Source organism: Numenius arquata, chromosome Z (genome assembly GCF_964106895.1).
Source record: "Numenius arquata chromosome Z, bNumArq3.hap1.1, whole genome shotgun sequence".
NCBI lineage: Eukaryota > Metazoa > Chordata > Aves > Charadriiformes > Scolopacidae > Numenius > Numenius arquata.
The window spans coordinates 45,238,816-45,254,660 of NC_133616.1; the positions used below are offsets into that span (position 1 = coordinate 45,238,816).

The following is a 15,845-nucleotide window of genomic DNA, read 5'->3' on the forward strand; positions in this document are numbered from 1 at the left end:
CTCTCCAGGTTCCATGTATCCTTCAGTTATAGGTGTCCTGCGATATTCTCACCTTTGTGGTGTTTGCCATTTCTTTTCAAAGCTCTACAGTTCTTGGAGGGCTTGCAGCTAAACCATCCTTCTGGAATGCTCTCAGCATCTGTGCTAGAAAATTAAACATTTCAGGGCAAAGCAAGGTGTGCAAAAAAAAAAAGGAGCACTCTTCAAGTATTTTGACTTTGCAGAGCCTAAATAAATACGGTACAAGCTCATCAGTCAGTTCTGCATTCATTCACTATTTGCCTGTCCTCTTTGGTTGACTGCAAAATTAAAAACATGATCTAGGGAAAGGGCCCTGATCTTCCGTAGAATGCCCTCTGGGGAATAAAAAAAGATGTGCATGCACACTTGAAGAAACTCTGCCTGGCAAGTTACCTTGTTTTAGCATATCTCGGTTTCTTTATCTGTTGAGATCAATGAATTATTTTTTTTCCTTGCAGGCCTAATGCTAGTAGCTAGCACTAAAGCTGCTATCTCATGAAACAGGTTGTCTTTTGAGCGTGGAACACATGAAACACCACCACTTCCCAGTCACATCTGCTTGGAGTGCTCTATTTGCCTGTTAGCTATGGTTTACCCCACCCTGTTAATGCTGATAATAGTTTATCTTAATGGGCTAAGTATAACACTTCGTGCTAGTGACTCTCAGCTGCGGTACTGTAAGAGTTTACATGCGAGAGAGGCTCTCAAGTGCCTCATAAAGTTTATTGTCTTTGGCAAGACCATAAACAGGGAGAGAGGAAGGAGGAAGAGGTTGCCTCCAATTTGGCATTGCAGCTGAACTGAAAATGTTGTTTTGCTTGAAGTAGAAGGTGCCAAAGGACTTAGTGTAGCTATAACCCTTCAGGTTGCCCAGGGAAGTTGTGGATGCCCCATACCTGGGCATGTTCAAGGCCAGGCTGGATGGAACTTTGAGTATCAACCTGGGCTAGTGGGAGGTGGCCCTGCCCATGGCAGGAGGCTTTAAGGTCCTTTCCAACCCAAACCATTCTATATCTCTGTTTCGCAGTTTGTGGAGAAGTCTTCCTTTCCTTTGAAAAAGACTCAGGTCCTGCTGCCGCACTGAAGTGTTTTGTGCAAGTTCACCTGTGGTGGGTTGACCCTGGCTGGACACCAAGTGCCAAGCCACTTTTATCACTCCCCCTTTTCAGCTGGTCAGTGGAAGAAAAATATGATGAAAGGCTCATGGGTCAAGATAAGGACAGGGAGGGATCACTCACTAGTTACTGTGGCAGGCAAAACAGACCCAACTCAGGGAAATTAATTTATTGCCAATCAAATCAGAGTAGCATAATGAGAAATAGAAACTAAATATTTAAAAACATCTTCCCCCCATCCCTCCCATCTTCCTAGGCTCAAATTCACTGCTGGTTTCTCTTCCTCCTTCCCCCAAGCAGCACAGGGGAATGGGGTATGGGGGTTGTGTTCAGTTCATCACACATTGTTTCTGCCGCTCTTTCCTCTTAACTCTCTTCATTTGCTTCAGCCTGGGGTCTCACCCACAAGGATCACAAGTCCTGCCAGGAAATCTGTTCCAGTGTGGGCCCCTCTGTCCACAGGTCCTGGCAGGAGCCTGCTCCAGTGCAGGCTTCCCACAGGGTCACAGTCTCCTTTAGGCATCAACCTCATCTGGCATAAGGTCCTCCACAGGCTGCAGGTGGATATCTGCTCCACTGTGGACTTCCATGCATGGGGACAGCCTGCCTTACCGTGGTCTTCACCACAGGCTGCAGGGAAATCTCTGCTTTGGCGCATGGAACATCTCCTCCCTCTCCTTCTTCACTGACTTTGGTGTCTGCAGAGTTTTTTCTCACACACATTCTGACTCTTTTCTGGCTGCTGTAGCGCAGCAGAGTTTTTTTCCCCCTCCCTAAATACATGATCATCATAGGTCCTGCCACCATCACTGATGGGCTTGCTTTGGCCAGTGGCAGGCCTGTCTTGGAGCTGGCTGGCATTGGCTCTGTCGGATGTAGGGGAAGCTTCTGGCATTTTCTCAAAGAAGCCACCCCTATAATTCCCCCCACTACCAAAATACTGCCACACAACTTCAGTGCGTAACCTTATTAGCAGAAGCAGCTCAGATGCCCTTGATGGCAAGCAGCAGTACGTGTGTGATGGTGGTGACCGATGGGCCTGATTGATACTGAGATGCTGCTGGGGGAGAAAATAACCTGCTCGATCAGCCTTCCCTGCTGCAAATCTCTAAGGAAAGACACAGATGTCCGCAGTCTGCTAGTAACTGTTTTATTGGGGAAAATAAATGGCTCTATGGTTGAGTTGCAGTTTCTTGCACAGGCTAATCTAATAGTATTATGTAAGTCTCTTTTTTGCTGGATTAGTATAGTTTTAAAAAGGAAAGCAGTCAAACAAATAGTAAAAGCAGTTGGATCTTAATATATCGCATTTTCAGAGTTGAGTAGTGAATACCAAATTTTTAACATAGAAAAAAAAGTGCCTAAGTGTCAGAGATATTACCAAGATGTCTTATTACTCTGATGTCAGTGTAACACCTTTTCCTTATTCCTGTGCCGTGCTGCCATTAAACTTTGTCTTTTGAATGCAGCCCTCAGAAGATGGTACAGCGAATTGCCCCATGCTTGCCCTGTTGTGGCAATAAATACTAGAAAACTGGTCCCTGAGGGTTACTTACCCTGAGGTTATCTCTGTGTCCGGCTTGGACCTCTTTGGAGGGTTCTTGGGGCAAGAGTTTCAATCCTCACAGAAGAAGCTAATTGGGAAGAGCTGTTGTAGAGGACTGGGGGAGGAATACAGGGTGTCTGACACCTCTAATCACTGTGATCATCCTTCTGGAAAAAATGAAAAGACTTTTTTTGGTTTTTCCCCTTTCATTCAAAAATGTCCATCTCCGTAGTTAAAACTGTCCATAATTCATGCTAATGAGTAGTTGTTTTGTGATCCTGCTAAGCCAGGACCAATAAAGGGTGGAGGATTCCATTACCTCTCTGCGTAACTTTTGTATACATATATATATATGTATTGCAAAGGGCAGTCTGTGTCGTCTTATGATGTAAAAAAGACAGAAATTTAATGATTAGGTAATGGGATCAATACTTGTTCTGAAGCTAGCCTGAAAAATCACTGAAAGTGAAGATACCATGCCAAGTGTCCCAAAAAGAGTGGATTTAGGATAGTAATTAACTGCTGGTTGGGTAAGGATTAAGAGATCACAAAACAAATTACTGTTATTAGCAGAAGTATTTGTTCTCACATCGAGCTGTCATCCTGCTTGGCTGTTTAACCTGATTCTGCCACATGGAAAAAAAACGATGTCATATACTTTATTAAGTGTGAGTTTGTGATTTACTTTTGTAATTTTTTTTTCAGTTTAATTGTCTCCTAAAATGGCAATCCTTTTTTGACTCCACTCACTTTAAATCAAACCTGAAACCTGAAAAAAGCAAGGGAACTTAAAAAACTAAAGGGCTTTTCTGGCTTTGAAGATGCTGTATGAATGAATGCTGGTTCTGAAACTGTAGGATCTGTGGGAGAATATTACTGGATATAAACACAGGCTTGACTTCTAGCAGCTCGTCACTGCAGTTGTACATGTTGAAGCCCAGTAAACACCATTTGATTTACACCTCTCCTCTGCTTTTAAAACAGGAGTTCAGAGGGAGTTATAAAATAGTGTGGCTTAGAGATCCCAGGCATGAAATAGCCCTTTTGATTGCAACTTAAATGTGATCTGCATGTGCAGCATTTAATAACAAACAGCTAATTAGGGGGTTATGTGCTGAGTACCACAACAGCAAGAAGTTTATTTGGTGTATAACTGCACTTACTCTATATACCTGTTAGTTGATAATTTCTTGCAGTCCTGAGCAATATCCAAGATTTCTGGAGCCTAACATCATAATAAACTGTGGATGAGACCAATCTATAAGGTCATGTGGTTTTAAACAACGTATTTGTCTTCTGATAACATTTTTATATTCAATTGTGGAAGCTCAGGATATCCTTCAAACAGGTGGTTGTATTTGGTGAAAGAAGTAAAAGACTGAAAAAATAAAGCTACGTTGCTCAGAAAGGGAGGAGAGAGGAGATCTACTTGTCTTACCTGGTCCCCTTTGTTTCAGTTGGTCAGCCTCATTCTGTAATGTCATAGTTGACACATTGCTAAAATAAGATTAAACATCCTTAGCCTTAAAGGCATTGGAAACAATGAAGTGGCTTTGGGGAATGGTGTAATTGAAATATGAATAATACTGTGGAAAAATCACCTTTCTTTAGCTTATCATAGAATGGTTAGAGTTGGAAGGGACCTTAAAGATCATCGAGTTCCAACCCCCCTGCCATGGGCAGGGACACCTCCCACTAGACCAGGTTGCTCAAAGCCCCATCCAGCCTGGCCTTAAACACTTCCAGGGATGGGGCATCCACAACTTCTCTGGGCAACCTGTTCCAGTGCTTTGCTACCCTTACAGTAAAGAATTTCCTCCTAATATCCAATCTAAATCTCCCCTCTTCCAATTTAAAACCATTACCCCTTGTCCTGTTACTACATCTCCTGACAAAGAGTCCCTCTCCGGCTCTCCTGTAGGCTCCCTTCAGATATTGGAAGGCTGCTATGAGGTCTCCCCAGAGCCTTCTCTTCTCCAGGCTGAACAATCCCAGCTCTCTCAGCCTGTTTTCATAGGGGAGGTGCTCCAGCCTTCTGATCATCTTCGTGGCCCTCCGCTGGACCCATTCCAACAGGTCCATGTCCTTCCTGTGTTGAGGACTCCAAAGCTGGACACAGCATTCCAGGTGGGGTCTCACGAGCGCAGAGTAGAAGGGTAGAATCACCTCCCATGACCTGCTGGCCACACTTCTCTTGATGCAGCCCAGGATGCCGTTGGCTTTCTGGGCTGCCAGCGCACACTGCCGGCTCATGTTGAGCTTCTCATCCACCAACACCCCCAAGTCCTTCTCCTCAGGGCTGGTCTCCAGCCATTCTCCGCCCAACCTGTATTTGTGCCTGGGATTGCCATGTCCCAGGTGCAGGACCCTGCACTTGGCCTGGTTGAACTCCATGCAATTTGCACGAGCCCATCTCTCAAGCCTGTCCAGGTCCCTCTGGATGGCATCCCTTCCCTCCAGTGTGTCAACCACGCCACCGAGCTTGGTGTCGTTGGCAAACTTGCTGAGGGTGCACTCTATCCCACTGTCCATGTCTCCGACAAAGATGTTGAACAGCACTGGTCCCAGTACCGACCCCTGAGGAGCTCCACTCGTCACTGGCCGCCAATTGGACATTGAACCATTGACCGCAACCCTTTGAGTGCAGCCATTCAGCCAGTTCCTGATCCACTGAGTGGTCTGTCCATCGAACCCATGTCTTTCCAATTTTGAGACCAGGATGTCGTGCGGGACAGTGTCAAATGCTTTGCATAAGTCCAGGTAGATGACGTCTGTTGCTCTGCCCTCGTCCACCAAGCCTGTGGCAGTATTGTAAAAGGCCACCAAATTTGTCAGGCACGATTTGCCCTTGGTGAAGCCATGCTGGCTGTCTCCAATCACCTCTTTATTTTCCATGTGCCTTAGTGGAGATTCCAGGAGGATCTGCCCCATGATCTTGCCAGGCACAGAGGTGAGGCTGACTGGCCTATAGTTTACTCTATAGTTAACTATAGGCCAGTTATATAGTTATAACTTATAACTATAGTTATAGTTAACTATAGGCCAGTCTGGCCTTACACTGGCTTGTAGCTTACGCGTCCACAGCTAGTGAATGTTTTAAAACATTTGCAGAATGTTTTTTATTTAGGAAGTAGCCCAAAAATGCATTCCTCTCTTCAGTGAAGAAGCATTGAAAGAAAAATTCTGTCATGGGCTAAAGATTGGAAATTCAAATACCAGAATTTTCCAAGAGTCAATGATACATGCTTTGCCAGTGAAACATAGATAACTCTTAATCCCAGTCAACTTTTATAATTGCATATTGGATATCAAAATGTGTTGTATGTCCATGTACTTTAGACTTACTTTTCAGTCCCAGCCTCTCCAGAGCTGATGTTAGCAGTAATTCTGTTTTTAAGTCTTTGGGGATTTTTTGTTGTTGTTAGGTTTGGTTGGTTTGCCTCATGGGGTTTTTTTTGTTTTCTTTTCTTTTTTTAAGGAAGCAGTAGCTGTTACCAGACTAACAAAGTGAGCATTGTTAAGAAAGTGGTTAGCCACGTAGCATTCAAGCCCATTGATGAATCATAAGCAGAAATATTTTTCTTCCTCTGTCAGGCAATTTAGGCTTCTAGCCTGAAAGCCAGCCAGGTGGCCCAAAAGCAAGCAATGGCTTTTTACTTCCTTCTAGTCCATGATCTTGAGTAGCTGTTCAGAGTTGTGGTGGTGCCTACGTCTGTCTACTGCCTGACTTTGCAGTTTCTCTGGAACCGTGAACTTTCTGAAAAGCTGGTTGCTTTTTAAACAAAGCTGAATACCTCTGTGAAGATGTGCATGTTGTGGGGGAGAACGTGAGAGAATCGCTGCTTTTAACCACCACACCACCAGCAAGGCCCAGAAGACTGTTTGTGTTTCTCTGCAGCAGTGCAAATACTTAAGTGCATGCTTCACTCTGGCCAGCTGTCCCACAGTGCGAAATTGCTCAGAGATCAAACCGAAAGCCACTGCTGCAGGAAGAGTCACTGTGGACCTGGACTGAACCAAGCAGGGAGGGTTGATGTACTTTAGCATACATTGTCTAGTTCTCTGCTGCCAAATTAGAATGACACAGATCTTCCAGAGGTTCTGTGCCTTATCTCCCAGTCTCATATGAATGCCTTAGAGCATCTCAAGAGCACTAGCTGACCAAGTTTAGGTAAGTGAAGCAGGTCTTCCAGCCTAGGTGTAATGGGGAAGAGAATATGGTGTGGTCGAAAGCACCGCTCTGTCTGGGGCTGTTTGTAATAATCACACGTTGGGCCCTGTCTGGTGACCGTGGCCGTTGATGACTTAGTGCAGAACTGGGGGGGATGGGTGCCCAGAATTTAAGGCAAGGATTTTTTTCATGCAGCACAAAGTCATCTTACAAGTTCATAAACTGATTTCATGAAAAATGGATAATAAAACTTGAAGACTGATCATAACATTAAAATAAAACCAAGCCAACCAATAAAACTTAAGACTGTTGACTACTTCTCTCAGAGTTTACTTCTCTCACTGCTTGTGGCTGCATTCAAAGGCTTCCCATCTGGTGACAGCTGCTTTAGAGGCCCTTTCTAGGAGATCACAGGAGAGGATTTGTCTTTGCCCTGCCTTCTGCAGGTGGCAGTTATTTATGTCCCAGTTCAAGACAGTTTGTCACTCAGGGGCTCTCTATGGAGTCAGCATAGTAATGGTGACAGTGATGACCCAGAAGCATAAAGTGATCTCAGCTCTTCAGCCCTCTGAATTCAAAAATCATGAGTGTGATATTCCCTTATAGCATTTTATTATCTTCATTTATTGCATAACACTGTTGCTGATCAGTTATCATCTTCTATCTGTCATGCATTCCTTAATTGCTTAATTACTTTGTTGGCGTATTTGGCACATGTTCATTCTCCAGTAATAAAGTAGTATTGTGCATTGAGTTCATGCATGAGATGTGTAGCTTTCAGTGATTCCCACTTGGCACTTTGTCATTATGTGATGCCCTTTTTACGGGTGATGCATCTTCCTAGATATCTGTCAGTTGTAATTAATTAACCACTAATACAAGTTAGCTCCTCATCCAGGTACTGGGTGAAATTATACATGCCTACGTGTTACATCACTGTGTAGATAGTGAAGCCTACTAGGCTTAGCTTTGATTTAACCACTGTTCTAAGTCTACTTCAGTGGACACCACTTCTCCAGTTAACAGGGTAGGCTAACTTCAGAAAATTTTCTCATTGGTATCATTCTATAATTCTGTGAATCCTTTGTACAGTGAGATAAACCAAGAACAGAATTGCTACAGAATCCTCAGTAAGAGATTAAGAAAACCTAAAAGGAAAACTCAACATTGTTAGAAGTACTGTTCTTGCTTTAATTCAGCATTAGATTCTTGGAGATTTCTGATCTGAATCAGTGTGTGCATTCATCTAGCAGTAACAGGCTTATACATCAATGATAATGTGCTGGAGTCAGCAGCTTCCTGGAGTTTCTTCTGGTTTGTAACACAATCACAGGCTTTTGTTCCTCAGTACTTTTCTCAACTTCAAAGTCTTCCTACTTAACAAGGTGATACAATAACTGTAATTCTTGATACTGCTGTATTTAGTGAATGCTTTTAAAAATAAAACCAAAGCAGTGTCCGGAAACATAGGATTATTTTTAAAACTTTAAAAAACCAAAACTTGAAGACAGAAGAAAGTGAATATTGACTGATCGTATAGATTGGAAGAAACTAAGGACTGTCTGTCTTGCAGATCAGAAACAATTATCCTCAGCATGCATGTGGAAAGAGAAATCCAGAAACCATTACTTTTCCTCAGTAATCCCGGATGCCCGTATTTGTCAAAAATCCAGTGGTCTACACAGGCGTTGTCTTTTACTCACAGATATGCTGAAATATGTGTGTATATGTATGTATGTACATTTGTGTGATGTAAAAGGGATAGCTTAACTTACCTTTTCTGCCTCCTCTAGGATTTTCTTCAGGTATTATTCTAGATTGCAGAAGAAGCAGTAACGCACTTCAGTTGAGTCAGCAATTCAGAAGTACAGCTGTTTTCTCCCATAATAGTAAATAGAGGTTACTCTAAACTTCCCTGAACTAGACACTCATCTTTATTCTTTCCCTCTTTTTTTTAAGTGGGCAGTTTGCTGTAGTGAAAAAATGCCGTGAAAAAAGCACTGGTCAGCAGTTCGCAGCAAAATTCATCAAGAAACGGAGAACAAAATCCAGCAGGCGCGGAGTGAGCCGGGAAGATATTGAGCGAGAAGTCAGCATACTAAAAGAGATTCGACATCCTAATGTGATTACACTGCATGATGTTTATGAGAACAAAACAGATGTCATTCTTATTCTGGAACTGTAAGTATCTTTAGAGACTTGGGGAGGAGTAACAGAATATTTGTTTGTGTATTCACTTGTTTTAAAAAAAATAGACACTTTCTCTGAGAATCGCACAAATTTAATGGATGCTCCTTATCACCCCAAAAGAACGTAGATAATAGCCTGAGAATTCTTTATTTTTAAGTCAGAGTTGTAGCTTCTTGATTTCTACACCTTTTTCACTGTAAATGCACTACAAAGGTTAAAAAAAAAAATCCAGCATATTTAGGAATCTTTTCTGCTTGTTACTTTAATCATTGTTGATGTTATGGATCCAAAAGAATAACCTGGAGCTGTATAAACTGATTTGGAGATAACAGCAGAAGGAAATAGAGATTCTAATGGAAGTAAGTTTAGCAAGTTTTATTGTGCTATATGTTGGTGTAAAGTAAAGTAGCATCACTGAATGCTTTTGCTCTTTTTAAGCCACATAACAGAGAACAGAATTTTCCCCGTTCTGTCCTAGTGAAATGTAAACTGAACTTTCATATCCTTGTTTTAGTTCCTATTTTTCATCCAAGGTTATTGTTAATGGATTGAGGTAAATATGTCAGTAGAGAACACTTCTGCATTGTTTCAGGTCTGGCTTCAAGTTCCTCAAAGATTGCAAGTTTAGAAGTTAACCATTACTCACCCATTACAGTTTGGCAGTGTCTGCTGGTGGGACGTCCATGTGTTTACATTGTTTGCATGCCTGACGCTGGATTATTGCCATACTTGCTCTGTATCAGTTAAATGTGCTTTAGAATAAGTATTTTGTGCAAGCAAATGATTTGGTACCAGAAACTTGGGCAGCACTTGTGTCCTTGCCTTGGCTGTTCATGTGATTTTTTTTATATAGGATATGTCTTCCTGTTGTTAGCTTTGGTAAATGAGATGCCCACTTACCTTATAAGTATACTTTAGTGCTGCATGCTTTCAGTAACACATGTATAGATTTAAAAAGAAAACTGGGAAGTAACTTCTGGAGTTTCATCTTTGCTATGGTATATATATGCATGATACTTCTTTATTACATTAAAACATATTTTTACACTTCTAGTCCAGCATGTGATTGTTTACTGTAATACTTGTTGTTGTCTGGGTTGGTTTTTTAATTCCATAAGTATACATTTATATTAATTTGTCAACTTTGGATAATTTAAGCAAGTATTTTTTAAAAAGAGCTAAATTATCATTCTGTGTGATGTAAAACTTCCTTATATTCCTCTCGAGAGTATCTACTTATGGTTTTTGTTCAGAATTCTTTAAATATGTCATAAATACAAAACAAAATGTGTGATGCTTCTTTTGCACCCACTTGATACTAGCTTTCACATTCTTCCCATCTATAACCTTACTGTCAGTGTATCACTGCTTTTGCAGTGCTTGCTTTCTGCTCTGTAATCTGTCCAGATGAAATTAGGCCAGTGTATGGACTGTAAAGCCCTGAGGAAGAAACTCAGTAATCATGGACAACAGTAGGAGGAATGGGGCCACTCTGCCCCAGCCCTCCCTTTCTACATGAGATAGGAGCTCTTTTGGCAGCTCTGTTTTGCTGTGTGTGTCTGTGTGTACCCACTAACATTTATTGAACGGAAACAGATACTGCTTCTGACAACGGGTGTTAATATTTTTTAAGCTTGATAGTGTGAAGCTCGCCACACTGTTTGCATTGCAATTTAGCTAATTGTTTTGCCTACTTAAAAATCCCCATATAGTTTCAGTTGGAGACTTTTTTTTCACTTTTCCAAACTTTTTTTTCAAGTTGAATAAGTGCTATTTGGGGCATCGCAGTTGTTTGTGTAGAGGGTCGAAGAGGAAAAGATTACACATTAGCGATACCTTTGTGAACTGAATATAGTAATGGCTATAGTTTTGTAATTCTCAAAATCACTATGATATTATGTAAAGCTATTGAAAAGGCAAAAGATTGTCATTTTAATCGCATGGTTAGACACTTACGTATGTAATCCCTTTCTCTTAAGGTTCTAACATTCACATTTTGCCTAGAGACCTACTCCCCCGACATTCTATGTTCTTACAGAACGTCTTCAAAGAAAACAGAAATAAAGCTGAAAGCTCATTAAATAATCTGTTTTGCTCCCTCAGAATCCATCCTAAGTGACCATTTTTCCTTCAAATTAGAACATAGCATTGTTCCTGGGACTTGTGTTCCTTTATGACTATAAGATGGGACAGTATACCACATACAGACAGGATTCTGTGTAATTTATCATTTCTAAAATTTAGAGAGAAACTAAAAATCAACATTCCAGCTATGTATGGGAAGTTCATATCAAAACAAAAACCCAGAAGAAACACTGATTTCTTATTAAGTGAATGTAATAACGTGAGCAGTGATGGGGAAAAGTATCTCTGGTTTCTGTTCTTCATAGAAGTTGCAGGTTAAAGACCTCAAGCCACTGCAGCTGCCCTTTTGGTGGCTGTCAGTAGATGTGAAGGTCCACAGTCTCAGGACAACGGTGTCTGTTGCCTGTTCACTATTGATTTTTGTCCCCTGGTTCACGAAGAGGTTTGCAGTATTGCATGCAGCCTCCTAAACGTTTTTCTGTGTTATCGATCATCTGTTTCTCAGAATGTAGAAGTGAGAAGTCAGAAGTTTCTGTGACTGTAGAAGTTTCCCCTTCATTCACTTGTAGCAAATACTATATCAGCCAGCAAAGTATTCAAGGTGGGGATCGATATGCAGAAATATGTAGACAGTTCATTAATTATTGCAGTGGCAAGGTCCTCAGAACACTGAATGCAAAACAGAGCTTTTTCCAAATAGGTGCTCAGAGGTTTTTCTCTCAACTACCCTATTGCAGGAAACTGACTAAAAAAAAATACATTTAATTTCTGAAACTTTTAAAATCAAATGCTTCCTTAAAAGATTCAACAGTCACATACAAGCGTGAGATATCCTTGAAGAGCCTTTCTTTATTACAATCTGTTGGTATATTTAGAGAAATTGAGCATTTTTTTGTATTTCTATGTCTCAGTGGCAAGTATGTCACTGATTTGGAAATAACCTTTGAAATTCCCACTCTCTGGACTCTTTTATCATATTGCAAGGAATGCTGTGCATAACACGTATCAGCTGGAGGACACTGTCTCTTCATCATCTAGTTTGAAACTGTAATAGGTATTTTTTCTTATCACACAAATAATTGAAATAGTCAGAATTTTGTAGTACTTTTTTCTCTCCAGCTGCAGTAACTAGTCTCTGCTATATGTTAGCAATATTAAGCTATTTGCAGTGGGCTCTGCTGAAGCCATCACTTTATGAGACTTCACAGACTTGAAAACACAGATGCCTCTGTTGCACAGTGGTAATTATTTTCTTTCCTCAAGCAGATTTTGCATCTGCTTGGTTCCCCTTTTGTGGCCTGCTGGTAACCTTAGATGCATAATCTCTGTTTCTTCTATTTTATTTTTCTTTATACTTTATTATATCTTCATTTAGACTGCAGACCTACAAAATACACTCAGTAAATACTGCTTTGTAGAGACTTGGTTATGGTTTCTGGGTGCAACGACAAAGAATAAGTACCCTTATCCTGAATTATACAGCAGTTCCTTAGAATCCTTAAAAGTAATGCAGATGGTGTCACCTTTTAAAATAGCTTGATAGCAGTAGCTGACTTTTCACTGGGAAGCTATAGATGGAGTTAGGTATTCATACGTTTCTCTGCAAAAAAACATACCTTCATTTCTGAATTAGAAATCTTTAAGACCATTAGCTCTTCTGTCATAATTCTGAATGATGAATATCTGTTTCTAAAATTCAAAACAGAGAAGAAAGCTTTGAAAGTCTTAGCTTAGAAAGAGAGAAATTACATTAACTTAGGAGAGATTGTGCATTAAATTCTAGGTTTTGTGCTTTTTTAAAAAGTTAATTCCTGTATGCTTTCTTTAAAATTTAGTCCTGTGCATCCCAGTGTCTCAGAAAGAGTTTCCATGTTATTGGTACCTTCATAATGTTAACCAAAAGAGAACAGAGCAAGGAGAGGATGATAGATCCATGTAAAAAATTCTGATGATGTCATGAGTTGCTCATTGAAGAGTAAATAACAGTAAATAAGGATGAACTCTTTGAATTCCTCTTCTGTTATAGTAGAGTTGATCTAACTTGTTACATTTATGACAGCTTGGCTTCCAGAGAAGTTTGAAGTCTACACCGTTTCTTTGCTTTTTAGTTGGCTTTTGATAAAAATAGCTCAGATGTTTTTGTTAGTTTTACCTGTAAGTCGTAAGAAAGTTGTTCTTGAGTGGCCTTGTACTGAATTTTGAGAGAAGGACTGAATCTTTAGTGCTTACAGGGATGTAACAGCAGGTAAGCAAGCTATGCACTGCTAACTTGTAGATGTTGTGTCACCTTTTGACTTCAAAATCCTGAATGGTAGACCTGCGGATAGATGCACAAAGGATGTGTAGTCAGGTAAGAGTGAAGGCTTGACAGGTCTGAAAAGAAAGAAAAGCCAGTGTCACTGTTCTACACACTTGAGCCTGCCTGAGAGGGAGAGCACTTGGCTTCTGCGCTCTGCAGCCCCTGAGCAAAATGCATGGTGATCTTGTATGGTAGACCTGAATGCTCTTCATATGTTAAATTTGAACATCTGAGGCAGGATCAAAATACTAAGGCGCTCCACTGGGCTGAAGTTTCGGTAACCATGTACCTTATCCAAACCCTGGGCGCTTAGGGAAATTCAGTAATGAAAACCTAAATGACAGCCATGTTTGGGTGCAGGAAAGATTCGCAGGAGTGTTCAGGTGTCCTTCTTAGTGAGACTTAACTGCTTAAATCTTTTGGTGCCTATGTTCTGTTCTGGCTGGCCATTCTAAGGCCAATGCTTCTTGTTCAATGTAATTGAAGAAATTAGGCAACTAAAAAGAGGATTTCATGACAGTTGGTGTCTCTAATAGAGGCTGGACAAATGAAAATGACAAGGCATAGTTACAAAGTAACATGCTGTGATTTTTCTGGTAGCTAGATAAAGAAAAAACAAAGTACAGTGTTGTTCAGCGGGTAGGTGATGTAACGAACTATTAGCCCTATTCTGCTCTTTCAGAATATTTGGTACACTGTACTTCTGAGGAGTGGGTTGGTAAGAGCACAGTTCATAAAGGCTGTGAAATGAAATGGATGTAAAACTCCGTAACCTTACATAAAACAGAAGTAGCAATATTTCAGTCTAGTTGTGGGCTGATAACTTCTGTTTCGAAATAATGCAAGGAGTCATACAAGAGACATTTGGCCACGGAATCCTTAGTGAAAACATCTATTTTGCAAGTTGACAGAAGAAAATTTTTTATTAGAGAAGAATTCAGATAATTTATGAAATTGAATCTGCTTTAAAATGGAATTAATTGGTTCTGGAATTCTTCCTTAACTTGACTAGTTTATGTTGTTTTGAAATCTAAGCAAAGTAAATTAAACCTTATAACTTCAAGGTCAAGTTTCTTCAAACAAGGAGTTTGGGCTTAGGTTTTGGGGTTTGTTTGTGTTCTTTTAACTTCATCAGAAATCCTTAGATAGTCTTTAATTATCATTTAGTGCTATTACAATATGAGCAATGTGATCAACATGGCATGTGACTGAGTTCTTACAAGGTAACTACGCTGACTTTGAAGGTTAATTGGTTCTAAGTTCCCTGGGTAGGTTCCCATAATGACTTCATCTGAGATCTGGTGATCGGTTCTGTAGTATAGTTGAGAAAGCCTGGCAACTTGTAAAAGCACTATCCAGAAATCCTTTTTCTACAGGCGTGATGTATTTTCTTTCCTAGAGGGAGATGTGTGGGTTGTAAACACATCTGTCAGCCTTCCCTTCAGGAAGGCTGGGAAATGCTTTTACCACTACTGCATTTTGTAAGAAAGAATGCAGTTGATCTGAAGCTTTATTTTACTTGTATGAGTTCAGGAAAGCTAGGACCTCTACCTAGAAATACCAGGGAAGCAACACATACCAGCTTTGTTCTTAGTGAAAATGTTCATACACAGTATTTTTAAAAACATGTGCTCTGCTACTTAAAAACAGTGCAAAATGTGGTCATGTTATAACAGTGAAAATAGATTTACTCAGCCCTTAGGGTTTTTTGTGTTATAACGTGGTCAATAATGTAATGTGCCATTTAGGGTTAAGATGTGACCTCCACCAATCACAAATTCTTACTTTATTGAGCAAAATATTTGAACAACCTCTTATGACTGCAAAGTATGACTGTGACTTGATAAAGGAACATTAAAGAATTAGTGCTTTAAAGGAAAACAGTATGTGAAGGTGAATATAGAGGCTTTGCAGGTGCAAAGGAATTTAGCTGTGACTTGAGTGTAATCATGTTCCTCTGTTAATCTGAAGGAGTATAGGTTATTGCTCATCATTTACTTGCTAGCAGTTTGGAGGTCAGAGTTGCGTAATAGCACAGATGAACTGCTCAGAAAGCTGTCTGGTAATTCCTACCAGCAAACAGAGAAACGGAACAGAAGGAAGCTCTGCACTTCAGGGGGTACTAGGTACAGACACTCCACAGTGCTTTACAGGAAGAAACACTCATGCTTGGTGAACCTCTTGCCTCTTCTCTTCAGGAAGCAGTCTTTATCCAGCTGGTGGCAATCTGTTAGACAGTGGCTGCATGGGCCCCCCTGCGGACCCCCAAAGGCAGGCTGGGAGTGAGTTTCCATGGCTCTGGAAACCCACACAGTGGTCTTATTTCAGACAGATTTCAACAGGGTTTTTGTGCACCAGAAACCCCAAAGCTCGCTTAGAAACAAGGCTGGGGCATTGTAATGGAGGTGGAACCAGTGT

General features: G+C 40.7%; 1 protein-coding gene across 1 annotated transcript in view; it reads left to right on the top strand.

Moving 5' to 3' along the window:
- The window catches only part of DAPK1 (death associated protein kinase 1), a 92,611-nt gene that overhangs the window by 34,435 nt on the left and 42,331 nt on the right, over nucleotides 1-15,845 (top strand). The window contains exon 2 of the mRNA XM_074165667.1: nucleotides 8,813-9,034. Within this exon, the coding sequence (XP_074021768.1) occupies nucleotides 8,813-9,034 (222 nt within the window). The remainder of the gene's footprint in view (nucleotides 1-8,812; nucleotides 9,035-15,845) is intronic.